Consider the following 14,255-nt stretch of genomic DNA (forward strand, 5'->3'; position numbering starts at 1 on the left):
GTGAAACCTGCACAAGCCCCTCCTCCTGGTCACTGGGGCAGGGCCGGGGCGGCCCAAGTGTGTGGGTGAAGAGCCTCACACAAAGCCCAGACCCTTCCTGTCCTCCATGGGAGGTGGCCCTGTGGGCAGAATGCAATCTTTGTCTGTGTGTCCTGTGGTCTCCGTGTCTCTGCATGACTACACTGTTCTGCCACAAAGCCATCACCTGACTCTTCTGTGCTTCGGTGAGGGGACAGCCTGTCTCTCCCCATCTCCTAAGCCTCTGCTCCGATGAGCGGGCCTGGGTCTCTCCCATGAGCCCCTGTCTGCCCACCCCCTGGGATGATGTGTCCACTCGGTTTGCCAAGCTGTGGCTCGACTGGCCACACGCCCTGGCGGGTCTTTCTGAGTGCAGCCCTCTCAGCACCTGCATGCCTTGAGCTTTGGCCCCGGTGGTAGATGGCTCAGCCCCCACCTGGCACCCTGACCTCGCCGTGACTCCTCCCTCCAGCAGGATCCAGACATCTCTCACGAGCGCCAGCTTGGGGTCTGCAGATGAGAACTCAATGGCCCAGGCTGACGACAACTTGAAAACTCTCCACCTGGAGCTCACAGAGACGTGTCTGGACATGATGGCCAGATACGTGTTCTCCAACTTCACGGCGGTCCCCAAGAGGTGCGAGTCGGGCTCCAGGACTGGGGCAGGGCAGGAGGGCAGGGCCTAGCTTTTCTTCTATGACTGCACTTGGTCAAAGGGGCAGCAGGAGTGGCACGTGGGACTTCTTCTTGCGGGTGAGGTATTGACCAACATTCCTATGCTTTCAGGTCCCCCGTGGGAGAGTTCCTCCTGGCAGGTGGCAGGACGAAAACCTGGCTGGTTGGGAACAAGCTTGTCACTGTGACGACGAGCGTGGGGACTGGGACCCGGTCTCTGCTGGGCCTGGACTCAGGAGAGCTGCAGGGGGACCCAGAGTTGAGGTGACCACCTTTCTGCCCCTGCCTGCCTGACCTTGATGGTGGCTGTCCTGAGCCCAGGCCTGCATGAGACAGTGTCGTGCTGGCCTGGAGCCCCTGGAATACCTTGGTTACGCTCTGTGGTGACCCTTCTGTCCTCAGCTCTGACCCCAGTGTGCACGTGAGACAGACAAAGGAGGCACCAGCCAAGCTGGAGTCCCAGGTTGGGCAACAGGTGTGCCGTGGAGCCCGGGACCGGGTCCGCTCCATGTCTGGTGAGCCTCTGCCTCTGCCCACCCTGCCTCCCTCCTGGGTGCCTCTGCGAGTCCCTGTGCTCAGGAAGGTCCTGGGAGCTGAGGATCAAGGTGGCTGGCTTTATTTAGGCCTGCTCCAATTTTTGAATAACTAAGAGTGCTGTCCGTGAGCCCTTGTCACGGGGTTGGGGTGTGGGGGGACATGACCTCCTGTGCAGCTGTGGCACGAGGCCTACTTGCCGCTGGAGGCCTGTTCTCGTGGTCAGTGTTTCTTATGAGCCCTCAGCAGTCCTGGCCCTCAGCCCAGCTCACCCCTTGAGCTTTTTACTCTACTGTAGCTGAAATGAGCCATGGTCTGACTATGGGACAGGTGATGGGGGCCCTTCCTGCTGCCCTGGGTCCGCCAAGGCCGACACTGACACTGGAAGAGGGCCATGCCTGGGGATGGCTGAGCTGCCTCTGGGCACTAGCTCAGGGCTTGGCCAGCCCAGGCCCCAGGTGGAGCAGCCAGGCCTTGCCAGTGGCTTTTCCACTGGGTGGTGGTGGTCACCAGCCCTCCTGCTCTCCTCCTCAGGGGGCCATGGCCTTCGAGTTGGTGCCTTGGATGCTCCAGCCTCCCACTTTCCTGGCAGCCCTGCTTCCCCGGGCTCACAGACTGCTCCAGCCAGCAAGCCCGAGAAAGCCTCAGCCAGCACCCAGCTACCGGCACAGAAGGAGAAGACAAACCTGGCGGCTTACGTCCCCCTGCTGACCCAGGGCTGGGCAGAGATCTTGGTCCGGAGACCCACAGGTACCCCAGGGGTGGACCTGCGCTCAGCTGTCCTGGGCCGCTGTCAACCCGTAGTGTGGGACAGTTACATAAAGACTCTGGACACACAGAAGCCAGTGGCAGGCAGACTGGGCCACGGGAGCAATTTGGAGGTGACTTTTGAGCCGAGTCCCCAGAGAGGAACAGTGAGGGGAGGTCCCATGGCTAAGTGAGGAGAAGGTCTGTCCTGGTCTGCTCAGGCTGCCATAACGAAGCACCACAGACTGGACAGCTTAAACAACAGAATTTATTTCCTCCCAGCCCTGGAGCCTGGAAGTGCAAGGTTAGGTTGTCGGCAAGGCTTGTTTCTCCTGTGGCCTCTCTTCTTGGCTTTTAGATGGCCGTCTCCTCACTGCATCCTCACGCGGTTGTCCCTCTGTGTCTTAATCTTGTTTTAAGGATATCAGTCAGAATGGATTAGGGTCCATCTGTGCGGTCTTATTTTACCTTAATCACCGCTTTAAAGAGCCTGTTTCCAAATGCAGTCGTTTTCTGAGGTCCCAGAGGTTAGGGCTCCAACACGTGAATTTGGGGGGACACAACTCAGTCCACGACAGGGCCATTTCAGCCAAGGCCCAGAGCCTGGGAGGAATCTCAGGTGCAGTGTGGGGCCAGTGGTGACCGAGTGGTGAGGAGAGGGATGGGGTGCTGGCCCCATGGAGGCCTTGCGTGCTGGGCTGTGGGGCCGTGGGGGTCGGGGCAGGGAGAGGCTCCTCGTGTGTGTTAGCCCAGTCCTCCCGGTTCCTGTGAGGGCATGGCCGTGGGGGAGGCAGGAAACCAGGTGGGCTGGGAGGAGGTGGACTGAGGTCAGATGAGATGCTGGGATGTGAGGCTGCTCAGTGAGGAAGGTCAAGTCCAAGCGTGGTCCTCTGGGCCTGGAGGGGAGAGTGGACAGAGCCCAGAAGCCTCTTTGAGCCCCACCCAGAACCCCCCTTTGGGGAGGAGTCTGCTGCGCTGAGTTGCCTTGGCTGCTCGCCCTCTGGCCCTGAGCCTGGCTGAGCCTGTCCTGAGTGTGGGAACTGCCCTGGGGCAGCAGGTGCTGTGAGCTAAGGGCCCCTCGTGCTTGTCACTGAGGCTAGTGACCACTGGTGGCTGCCCTGACCTCAGGGCCGGGGCAGGGGGACTGGGGGTGGGAGCGTCAGGGCAAGGCCAGGGGCGTGCCTTGCCTGGTCCCCCCACCATTACTCCCTGGTGGAGCACGAGTCATGCTCCCTAAAGGCCAGCGTGGCTGGGGCTGCCTGGGGAGGTCCGGGAGGGGATGGCTGTTCGGATGCGCTGGGCCCGAGCCCTGAGCCCTGTGGGGTGCTGGCTGCCCCTCTGCAGGGAACACCAGCTGGCTGATGAGCCTGGAGAACCCACTCAGTCCCTTCTCCTCGGACATCAACAACACGCCCCTGCAGGAGCTGTCCAATGCCCTAATGGCCGCCGAGCGCTTCAAGGAGCGTCGCGACACGGCCCTCTACAAGTCGCTGTCGGTGCCGGCGGCCGGCTCAGCCAAGCCCCCCCCACCCCCACGCTCTAACACAGGTGAGCGCTGGTCTCTCGCCCACCTGGTGTGCCCTGTCTGATGGCAGATGCGCCTGGGGTGGGGTTCTGAGCCTTGGTGCTGCCAGCCTCAGGCATTGGGAGAAGGCTGGCCGTGGGGGGATGCCCATTTCCAGAGAGCGGGGACTGCTCCTGCAGGGGCGACCTTCTTCTTTGGAGGCGCGGTACCATGAATCGGTGGGCTCAAGGCCCTGCTCAGCTGGCCCTACTCATGGGGTGGACACGGGCAGGGCCAAGCGAGGCCTTGGTTCTGCACCTCCTCTGGGTGCCTGGTGCCAAGGGTTCCAGGAGGCTGCCACACTTCTGCTTGGGTTTGGGTTTGGGTTTGGGTTTGGGTTTGGATGCGCCGAGCATACCTGAGCCTGCCTGCGCCTGCCTGCGCTCTCATGGCCCTGCCCAGCTGGGCCCATGCTGTCCTTCAACCCCTGGCCTTCCCTGTGGCCAGATGACACTTAGAGGCTGAGGACCTCTACTCACGAGAAGGAGGGATGCACTCCCGCCAGATGTTCGCTCAAGCAGCTTGGAGAGCTGGGACCTGTGTGTGCCACACCCGCCCCTCCAGCCGATCGCTGGCCCTCCCCTCTCTCTCTCCAGGCTCTGGGTCTGTGCAGGACTAGTGGTGCCTGTGCTCTCTGCTCGACCTGTGCGTAGTCTCTCCTTCTGCTGACTGGCCGCTCACGGTTTCCCTTGCAGTGGCCTCTTTCTCCTCCCTGTACCAGTCCAGTTGCCAAGGAAAGCTGCATAGGAGCATTTCCTGGGCAGGTATTCGTGCGTCTCTTTAAGGAAAGCGGTGTTTGCTGCAGAGCACCACTCTGCCCCCTAGATGCTGACTCATCGTCCCTCATCCGCTCACCCCTCCATGATGGCACCTCAGCCTCTCGTCGCCCTCTGGGTGCAGGGCCCTGACTCGCACGAGGACATTGGTGCCGAATGCGTTTGCTTTGCCAGCGGGAACCCCCACTGTCTCGCGCTTTCATGGCTGAGCTCTGTTCCTGAGCCAGACAGGCCCTCCTAGCCCCTTCAGGCCTGAGGAGGTGACCTCGGGCAACTGAACCCCAGAGGCCGACGGAGGATAGCTCTTGGGGTACGAGCCTGGCTCTGGGCCTCGGCCGAGCTGCCCCTGCCCTGGCCCCTGGTGCTCTGACTGGCTTTGTGAATCCACAAATTGGGACGTGTCTACCTTTCACAGTAGGCTGGCCGAGGGCCTTGCAGACCGGCTTCTGGCCCGTGGCTCCCAGGCCCCGGCAGGGAGGGTGTGGCCTGCTCGGGGCTCCAGCCGCCCGGGCCCTACTGCATGGGCAGGAGCCAGCTAGGAGCGTGCAGTGGCAGAGGGGCTCTTATGGGCAGCTAATGGACTGCGCGTGTGCGGGGCTGCGTGTGGGCGGCGCTAACCCGGTTGCTTCTTCTCACCCCCCTCGCCCTGGTGCTGGCACAGGAAACGCGGCTTGGGGGCGTCATGCTCTCTCCTAAGTGCGCCCGGCTCGGAGTCGGCCTGGACTCGGAAGGCGAGCCTCCGCTCTCCAGAATGGCTCCTGAGCCTGTGTTCCCACACAGGGACTTTCCCGCTGCAGTCTTTCGACCGGGGCCAAGCAGGGAGGAGCTCTGGCTTCTCCCCAGTTCCTGAGGGCTGGTGTAGGCATGCCCTCCTCCTGAGCGGAGGCCCCGTCTCAGGCGGGGCGGGGGGTGGGGGGCTTCCTCATGGGAGTCCGGCCTGCCCTTGCCCACCTGCCTTGCTGAAGGAGCAGAGGTGGCTTCTGTGGACACTGTGGTGGATGGGTGGGGACTAGAGGAGGCAGATGTCCTCTCATCCTGACCCCTGGGAGCCCATGTAGGAGACACCCTGTGTTAGGGCTCATACCCAGGGTGCTCAAGAGTGCCCTCCTCCAGCTGGCTCGATGGGAGGGGGTGGCCCTGCTGGGGGGCCACTGTGCCCTCTCGTGGGGGAAAAGCTGGTACCCCTGAGGCCACGTGAGCTCCTGGCGGCCGGGCTGGCACCCAGCAGCACCGTGTGTGTCTTTCCAGACTCTGCAGTAGTTCTGGAGGAGGGAAGTCCAGGCGAGGCTAGTTTGCCAGTGGAGCCCCCCGAACTGGAAGACTTTGAGGCAACCCTAGGCACAGACGGGCGCTATCGGCACGCTGAAGCTTTCAGCAGGGTGAGTGCAGCTGGGGACCAGAGCCGGCCTGAGGGTCCCTGTTGGTGCTGCCATCTGGACCTCCATGGCCAGGCAGGCCTCTAGACCTCAAGCCCAGCTACTGGGGCGGGGGGGGGTCGGGTGGGAGGCGGGGGCTGAGGCAGGGGCTGAGTCGGGGGTGGGGGCAGGTGTGGGACCTCCACCTTACGCTTTGTGGCACATCACTGATTTGCTCTGAACTCTAGAAAGTTTTTCCACTGTTCCGCCCACCCCATCCCCTTGCCTTTTCTTATCTAAAAAAACGGCTAGATGTTCTACCAAGTCCCTGCTGTAAGACAGTGTGGGGTTTTCCAGTGGTCTACCCAGGGATATAGCTTCTCATTGCTGGTATCCTTTCGTCTGCGAGGCTCTTGTCTCCTCTGCTGAGCGTGGGGCACAGGGAGGTGCTTTCAGGGGATGGGGGGACCATCAGTTCGGTGCTGGGCAGCTCCATGGCCCTGGGCTGGAGGATGGGTGGGGCCTTGTTGCCTCCAGGTGGGGTCAGTGGTGCCTCTTTTTTTTTTTTTTTTTAGTATATTGAATTTTCATTGTTGTTGGTTTTTTTAAATTTATTTTTGGCTGTGTTGGCTCTTCGTTGCTGTGCATGGGTTTTTCTCTAGTTGCAGCGAGCGGGGGCTACTCTTGGTTGAGGTGCGCGGGCTTCTCCATGTGGTAGCTTCTCTTGCTGTGGAGCACAGGCTCTAGGCGCATGGGCTTCAGTAGTTGTGGCTCGCGGGCTCTAGAGCACAGGCTTAGTAGCTGTGGCGCACGGGCTTAGTTGCTTCGTGGCATGTGGGATCTTCCCAGACCAGGGCTCGAACCTGTGTCCCCTGCATTAGCAGGAGGATTCTTAGCCACTGCGCCACTAGGGAAGTCCCCTCAGTGGTGCCTCTTGATGAAGATTTTCTTTGGATATACTCTTTGCAGTCATCTTCGACCTCCAGCCAGGAGGAGAAGTCATTCCACGCCGAGGAGTTGGCTGCTGGGGGGATCCCCATCGAGCGGGCCATCTCCTCTGAGGGCTCCCGGCCCTCTGTGGAGCTCGCCTTCCAGCCCTCGCAGCCCCTGAGCAAGTCAAGCTCATCGCCTGAACTACAGACGTTGCAGGACATCCTTGGGGACCCTGGGGACAAGGCTGATGTCGGCCGGCTGAGCCCTGAGGCCAAGGCCCGGTCACAGTCAGGGATCCTAGACAGGGAAGGTGCTGCCTGGTCAGCCCCAGGCGAAGAGAGCCAGGGCCAGGGTCCCACCCAGCCTGAGGGTCCCTTGCCTTCCAGCTGTCCCCGCTCCCCCAGTGGGCTGCGGCCTCGAGGCTACACTATCTCTGATTCGGCCCCGTCACGCAGGGGCAAGAGGGTGGAGAGGGACGCCTTCAAGAGCAGAGCTGGGACCTCCAATACCGAGAAGGTGCCGGGTATCAACCCTAGGTGAGCCTCGCCCTCCTGGTGGGAGTGCCCGGATGTTCCCTGTGGGGACGTGGTGCCTGAGGGGCCCAGGACAGAGCAGACTGGGGTACAGGTCTGCACATCCTCTGCCCCGTGGCTGCTCGGAGCCACAGGAGAGAGTAGCTCCTTGGGTGATGAGGCTCGGGCCCTGCTGCTCTCCACATGGGCTGTGACCGTATTGGCTGAGACCCTGAACCTGGGCTTGTAGCTCCAAGCCCAGCCCCTATCATCTCTCTTCCCCTGCAGCTTTGTGTTCCTGCAGCTCTACCACTCACCTTTCTTCGGTGATGAGTCCAACAAGCCAATCCTTTTACCCAATGAGGTAGGCGGGCCCTCTCTCCCCTCAGGGTCCCCCTGGAGCCTGGCTGGGGGTGCACAGTGGGATGATGCCCCAGGGCTGGGCAGTGGGGGCTATAGCCCAGGCTCGTGGAGGGCTAGGGCCTCAGGTCCCCACGGCAGCCTGCGGTAACCTGCCTGCGTGAGGAGAGGCCTCTCCTGGACAGGCATTGGGCTGGGGCTTGCTGGGCAGGGCTGGTGGTAGGGGACAGCCTCTGCCCTGGGCTCAGGCAGGGCTCTGTGGCTACAGTCTTTTGAGCGGTCAGTGCAGCTCCTTGACCAGATCCCATCGTATGACACACACAAGATCGCCGTCCTGTACGTGGGAGAAGGCCAGGTGAGGCTGCCAGGCTGGCAGGGGCCAGCCTGCATGCTGGGCAGAACTGGGCGTCCACCCCACTGGGGCGGGGGGGGGTCTGGGCCCTTGTCCTCCGCAGAGCTTGGTCACTGCAGGGCCGCTGGAGTGTCGGGTGCCCATTGAGCTCCGTGCCAGGGATCCAGGAGTGAGAGTGACAGATAGTGTGTGAGCACGTGGTGCACGGAGTGGCGAGGACTGAGGAGGAGGAGGAGGTGGCGGGTCCAGGGAGCCTGCGCAGGTGTGAGCGACACGCTTTTCATGTCGCTGATCCGAGGGAGGTGACATGGAGTGCAGACGTGGAAGAAGTGAGGGAGGCGAGCGCACATGCAGGTGGGGGCGGCATAGTGCGCTCCTGGGCCAGCGCAGAGGGGAGGGGTGCCGGGCGGGGTGGGGGCGGGAAGTGGGGCTGTGGTAGGAACTCAGCACCCAGTGAAATGGGAGGGCCTCAGGTGGTTCCAAGCGAAGGGTTCAAGTTGACTCGACCTGAGTCTCAAAAGCACCCTCCGGCTGAGGCTGAGAACTGGCAGAGGTGCAGCAGTGGGTGGAGTGAGAGGCAGGTTGGAGGAGCAGGGACAGAGGGGTGCCGAGGGCTCTGGGTGTGTTCTGAAGCTGAGCTGGCCCAGTTTAGTGACAGGCTAGTTACGAGAGAGTGGGGGAGCGGGGTGACACACCTGGGCAACGACGGGAATGAAGCTGCCTCACCCTGAATGAAGCTTCCTCGCCAAGTCGGGTCGATGGCAGAAGTGGGGCTGTCTGCCCAGCCACACCAGTCACCCCTCCTCTGGGTCCCCAGCAGCAACAAGCCCTTGGGGTCCTGAGAGCCAGGGAGGGGCAGCATGTGGCTGGGGGGTGGCCTGGGAGCAGGTGCCACCGTGCCCCGCTTGTCTCCCTGCAGAGCAACAGTGAGCTCGCCATCCTGTCCAATGAGCATGGCTCCTACAGGTACACAGAATTCCTGACGGGGCTGGGCAAGCTCATCGAGCTCAAGGACTGCCAGCCGGACAAGGTGTACCTGGGCGGCCTGGACGTGTGCGGCGAGGACGGCCAGTTCACCTACTGCTGGCATGACGACATCATGCAAGGTGTGTGCCCTCCCCCGCCCGCTCCTCCCAGCTCCTGCAGGCCCTCAGGAGCCTCCGGAGAAACCTAGCCCTCCTCTCAGGGGCACTGAGGGCTGCACCCACTGCCACCTGTCCTGGCCCCCAGCCTCAGCCTGAGGAGCCCTCACTGGCACCCTGCCTGGGTTGGCGCCACCCCGCTCAGCTCCGCTCCGCCCTGCAGCCGTCTTCCACATCGCCACCCTGATGCCCACCAAGGACGTGGACAAGCATCGCTGTGACAAGAAGCGCCACCTGGGCAACGACTTCGTGTCCATTGTCTACAATGACTCTGGCGAGGACTTCAAGCTCGGCACCATCAAAGTGAGCAAGGGGCCCAAAGGGCAGGTGGGCGTGGATCTGGGCCCCAGGCTGGAAGCCGGATCTCTCTGGGCAAGTGCCCCCTGTTCTGTGTTGAGCAGAGATAGCGAGCTTCGCTGGGTCAGCGTTGGTGACATCACGACCCGCTTGTGTAACCCCCTGAGGTGGCGGGCCCCCACCTGGGCCGTGTCCTCTTCTGTGATGAGGACAATACCCGTTGGTTTCCTCTTGGAGCCGTGCACTGCTGTGGGTTTTGTGCGACTGTGCTTGGCAGGTGCACGGCAGGTGGTGGGTACGCAGCGTTTGCTTGTAACAACCCTGAGCCCTGTCCCCCAGTCCGTCCCTCATGTCGTCGCTCAGCGGTTGGGCTGGGCCTGGTATCACCCGCTTTCCTAGAGGAAGTCGCTGGGGCTCGAGGTCCCATGGGGAGGAGGCGGGCTCAGTGCAGGTGGCTTGTCACAGGGTGGCCATGTGTGGATGAGCTGCAAGGCCGAGTGGGCAGGTGCCTGGCGCAGCCCAGGGTCTGAGGTGCCAGTGCTCAGGGGCGTTGGGATTTATTCTGAGTGCATTGAGCAGCCTTGCAGGAGGTCACTGAACACAGACCCCCTGAGGTTTGGGGCAGAGACTCTGGTAGAGGCAGGAGTGTCTGGGGAGGCCGAAGTGGGCCTCCTGCATTGTAGAGCTGTTGTGGGGGGGGGGGGCGGGAGACACACACAGACACACACAGACACACACACACACACACACACACACCCCTCAGAGGGGCCTGAGGTGTGGATGCTCCGTGTGCCATCCTGGGCGGCCCAGGAGCTCCACATGCTACTCTCAACCAACAGTGAGGCAGGTGTCTCCTGGGCAGCACAGAAGCCCTGGGCAGTGTGGAGGGATTGGGAGCTGTGTGACCGTCTGGCTTATGCAGGCTGTACGTGAGGCAGTAGAGGGGTGACAGGGTGGTGGCCCCCAGGCCAGGTGAGAAGTAAGTGTGGGTGTGCAGGTGGCGGCTACATGTGCTGAGTTAGCGAGCATCTAACCAACGAGCCAGCTGCCCTCCTGGGCTAAGTGTGGGGTGGCAGAAAGTGGCCCTTGGTGCTGGGGTGACCCCTGCTCTTGTCCGGGCAGGGCCAGTTCAACTTTGTCCACGTGATCATCACTCCCCTGGATTATGAGTGCAACCTGGTGTCGCTGCAGTGCAGGAAAGGTGAGGCGCGGGGCCAGGTGGGGAGGCACCCGGGGCTCTGAGCCCCACATGAGTGCTGTGTCTCCCCAGACATGGAGGGCCTCGTGGACACCAGCGTGGCCAAGATCGTGTCCGACCGAAACCTGCCCTTCGTGGCCCGTCAGATGGCCCTGCATGCAAATGTGAGCAGAGGTGGCCCCCGGGAGGTGGGTGGGACAGGCCCACAGGTGCCACCTGTGCAGGGCTCACTGTTCTGCCCTCCCCACCCCAGATGGCCTCGCAGGTGCACCACAGCCGCTCCAACCCCACCGACACCTATCCCTCCAAGTGGATTGCCAGGCTCCGCCACATCAAGCGGCTCCGCCACCGGGTAGGGAGGTTGGGCCATGGGCATGCTGGGCATTGGGGGTGGGGGCGCTCCCTCAGAGACGTGATGGCTGACTGGGGGTGCTGGTATCCAGCCTGGGGAGCATGTGTCGCCCCTTCTGGACTTGCTGCTGAAGCTCCCTCTCCCTCAGATCCGTGAGGAAGCCCACTACTCAAACGCCAGCCTGCCCCTGTTGCAGACTCACCCTCCTGGCCACGCCAAGGCCCCCACGCAGGCCCCAGCTGAGTCCACGCCCACCTACGAGACAGGCCAGCGGAAGCGCCTCGTCTCCTCCGTGGATGACTTCACTGAGTTTGTGTGAGGCTGCATGGGGGCTGGTGCCTGGTCCTGTTGGGGCTTCTCTGAGATGCTGAGCACGTGCCTGGGCTCCCCCAGCTGTCACCTGAGCAGCCGTGCTGCCGGACTCTCCCTGCCCCCATGAGGCACACTGGGTGGTATTTATTTGTGCAAATAAAGTGCTGGTGTGGCCCAGGCCTGTGTGCGTGGACACAGACACCGGAGTGGACACGGACACTGGAACGGTCAGTCAACTCATTTATTTGACTTCGTCTGTTGGGTGGGGTGGGATCAAGGCTGTAGCTTTGGCCATGCCCACTGGAGTGGGGAGGGGGCCTGTCAGGCTGCTGTTGGGGCCTTGCCCTCAGGAAAGCCTCACATGTGCACTGTCATGCTCACCTCCCCTGGCCCGGGAGCCAGCCCCCGGGGAGAGATCTTTCCCCTTACCCACCCTAGGGCCCTGTGCCATGCACTGGTGCTGCCCCTCACCCAGACCCACCAGCAGGCCTGGGCAGGGGAGGAGAATAAGGCCATGGTGGTGACAAGAAGGGCCCGGGGTGGTTATACCCCTCCAACCGTCCTCTCTGCCCAGCACCTGCCCAAGGCCAGACTTGGAGCCAAGAAGTGGCTGTTGCTTCCCTAGCCGTGTGGGCAGGTGTCTGGGGAGGGAGGCCAGCTCTGCAGTCCCAGCTCCCCCTTAAGGTGGGTGACAGTGGGCACAGGCTGTTTCAGCCACCAGGCCCCTTGGCCCTATTGAAAAATAAAAGCGACGTACAAAAATATATACATTTTAACCCCACATAAATTACTGACAGACAATAGACACACAGCGGCAGCTGGAGGTGAATGCACTCAGCAGGGGGACAGAGGAGGTAATAATTTAGGGAGGAGGATGACAGGAGGTGCAGGTTCCATCCCCCATAGCCTGGATCCTTAGCAAGGGGGAGATGTCTGCCCAGGAGGTGGGGCCGGGCACAGCCCGCTGTACCTGAGGACTTGGGAAATAAATTAGCATCTCAGAGGCCGGGCACTCAGTCCAATACTGTTGTGTCCTCCCACAGGGAACTGGGGAGGGGACCCTGGGTCCTAGCTGGCCACGCGGCCTCTTTAAAGTGCTGAAGCCCACAGAGAGACACAAGTGCTGCCTGCTCTCTGGGGGACCTGCGTGCAGCTGTTCTGCCTGGCCTGAAACCTCGAGGGTGGCAGAAGGTAATAATACTGAGCGGTGTCTGCTCTGGCTCTGAGGGGCCAGAGTGAAGCCACAGGCCCACCCCAGAGAAGAGGCATGAGCCCAGATCCCCTGGGACTAAGTGCTGCTGGGGTGGATCTTGTTCTTGGCCCGCAGGGATGCCCTGCTGGGGCCTATAGCCAAGCCAACGCCTCCACTGACCCGGACAAGGCGGCTGGGCAGGACTGGCCTCAGGCCTGGGGAGGGGCTAGGGGGAGGTGAGGCTGTGGGCCCGCTGCTCCTGCGGCCATGCAGGCTCTGCAGCCGCTGCTCCAGCTGGTAGACATCCTCCGTGGCCTGGTTGAGTCGGTCAAACTGGGCGAGTAGGGCCTCAAACACGGCTTGGAGACGGGAGGGCTCAGGTTCGGGCTCCCCTCGGGGCCCTGGCCGGCCCAAGCCCACGCTCAGCCCATCCAGCTGGCTGGAGGAGGTGGAGGGGCGGGAGGCGTCGGAGCCTCCGCTGGGTGGGGGCACATCCGGAGAAGACTTGGAGCCCCTGGATGAGCGGGAGGGCAGGGGCTCCATCCCTTCAAAGCGGACTTTGTGGCGGAACTGGGGGCGGCACAGGGGCTCGGTCAGTCCGGCTGCGCCCTGGGCTCAGCTGGGCCCAGGGTGCGTCCCTCTCCCCCCCACTGGGCCGTACCCACCTCCTTGACTTTGCTGAAGCCCATCCAGAGGCGCAGCCGGCGCAAGAACAGTTCCACCATCTCGTAGTCCTGCGGCTCCCAAGCTGGGCGGTACAGCTCCCCACGCAGAGCGTGGTACCGCCACCGCAGGAGGACTGCCCCCAGCCTCAGGGCACCCCACAGCCGCAGGGCCCAGAGCCCCGTGCATAGCACAGGGGACAGGCGCCAGGACTCCGCAGGGCACAGGGCAGGACCCCCAGCCTCGGGACACAGCACCAGGAGGGCCCGGGCAGCGCTCCGAAGTGAGTCCACGCAGGAGGAGACCAACTGTGGGGAAGGCGGCATGAGTGAGGCGTGGCCTGGGCTAAACCACCCTCTCCGATGGCCCCACTGGCACCTACCAGGACAGCCAGTTGCGCGTAGGCCACGGCGAGCACCACCAGGCCTAAGGCCGCCCCCACGAGCTCTGGCAGGGCCCGGCACAGCGTCTTGCCGAAAACCGACCACTGGCGCACAAAGCGCAGCTGCTGGGCAGCCTGTGGACAGAGGGCGTCAGCCGACCGACCCCGCCAACGCCGGCTCGCCCCGGGCACACCGGCCCAACACTCACCTTGACCAAAAGCAAGAAGAGCAGCGAGGCGGTCAGGCCGCGGGCCACGGCGCTCAGCTGTGCCACCTGCTCGAAGCTGGTAAAGCGGCGCGGGCGGCCGCGCAGGAAGCGGGTCCACTGGCGGTCAGCGGCGCCCAGCTGGGCCAGGCGCACCAGCGCTGCAGCCGCCGTCAGCGCCACCAGCAGCCACCGCGCCCAGGTCCCAGGCCGCGTGGCGCGCGCACGCCCCTCCCTGCGCCAGGCGCCCACCTCAGCCGCGGAGAAGTACACAGCGAACAGCAGCAGGCTCACCTGTGGGGGCGGGGCCGGGGAGGGGTCAGGACAGGGGCGGAGCCATCCGGGGCCGGGGCGGGGCCGGGGCGGGGCCTACCGAGGTGAGCAGCGGCAGCGAGAGGCCAGCGCTAAGGCGCCGCAGCGCGAACGGGCGGACGCTGAGCGCCGCTACGGCGTGTCCGGCCGCCGGGAACTCCAGGCGCAGCGTGACGGCGGCGTGCAGCCCCACCGCCGGGCTGTAGTGCGTGAGCTCCACGAACACTGCACGGCTCCTGCGCGGAGGACCCGGAGTCAGACGGGGTGGGAAGGAAGGGGACGCGCCAGGAGAAGCCGATGCGCTCGCAGAAGAGGCTTGGGGTCAGGTTGTTGGGAGGGTGAGGCGTGCACTGGGGAGGCCGCGGGGCTGCAG

General features: G+C 63.3%; 2 protein-coding genes across 7 annotated transcripts in view; one reads left to right on the forward strand and one right to left on the reverse strand.

The window, feature by feature from the left end:
• Positions 1 to 11,352, forward strand: part of TSC2 (TSC complex subunit 2) — a 37,348-nt gene extending 25,996 nt beyond the window's left edge. For 2 of the 5 annotated variants that reach the window (XM_060031510.1, XM_060031513.1), the window contains 15 exons: positions 491 to 655; positions 805 to 957; positions 1,096 to 1,208; positions 1,762 to 1,977; positions 3,319 to 3,522; positions 5,563 to 5,693; positions 6,639 to 7,138; positions 7,403 to 7,478; positions 7,743 to 7,829; positions 8,746 to 8,932; positions 9,132 to 9,271; positions 10,388 to 10,466; positions 10,536 to 10,627; positions 10,717 to 10,815; positions 10,964 to 11,352. In XM_060031510.1, the coding sequence (XP_059887493.1) occupies positions 491 to 655; positions 805 to 957; positions 1,096 to 1,208; positions 1,762 to 1,977; positions 3,319 to 3,522; positions 5,563 to 5,693; positions 6,639 to 7,138; positions 7,403 to 7,478; positions 7,743 to 7,829; positions 8,746 to 8,932; positions 9,132 to 9,271; positions 10,388 to 10,466; positions 10,536 to 10,627; positions 10,717 to 10,815; positions 10,964 to 11,134 (2,413 nt within the window). In that variant the 3' untranslated portion in view covers positions 11,135 to 11,352. Of the gene's footprint in view, positions 1 to 490; positions 656 to 804; positions 958 to 1,095; positions 1,209 to 1,761; positions 1,978 to 3,318; positions 3,523 to 4,233; positions 4,303 to 5,562; positions 5,694 to 6,638; positions 7,139 to 7,402; positions 7,479 to 7,742; positions 7,830 to 8,745; positions 8,933 to 9,131; positions 9,272 to 10,387; positions 10,467 to 10,535; positions 10,628 to 10,716; positions 10,816 to 10,963 lie in introns of all 5 variants that reach the window. The other 3 variants (XM_060031512.1, XM_060031514.1, XM_060031509.1) reach the window with 2 other exon arrangements.
• Positions 11,353 to 11,360: 8 nt separating this feature from the next.
• Positions 11,361 to 14,255, reverse strand: part of PKD1 (polycystin 1, transient receptor potential channel interacting) — a 47,385-nt gene continuing 44,490 nt past the window's right edge. For both annotated transcript variants that reach the window (XM_060031508.1, XM_060031507.1), the window contains 5 exons: positions 13,944 to 14,118; positions 13,574 to 13,864; positions 13,365 to 13,499; positions 12,985 to 13,290; positions 11,361 to 12,889 (listed from right to left, as the gene is read on the reverse strand). In XM_060031508.1, the coding sequence (XP_059887491.1) occupies positions 12,416 to 12,889; positions 12,985 to 13,290; positions 13,365 to 13,499; positions 13,574 to 13,864; positions 13,944 to 14,118 (1,381 nt within the window). In that variant the 3' untranslated portion in view covers positions 11,361 to 12,415. The remainder of the gene's footprint in view (positions 12,890 to 12,984; positions 13,291 to 13,364; positions 13,500 to 13,573; positions 13,865 to 13,943; positions 14,119 to 14,255) is intronic.

The sequence above is a fragment of the Delphinus delphis genome, chromosome 15 (genome assembly GCF_949987515.2).
Source record: "Delphinus delphis chromosome 15, mDelDel1.2, whole genome shotgun sequence".
NCBI classification, from domain to species: domain Eukaryota; kingdom Metazoa; phylum Chordata; class Mammalia; order Artiodactyla; family Delphinidae; genus Delphinus; species Delphinus delphis.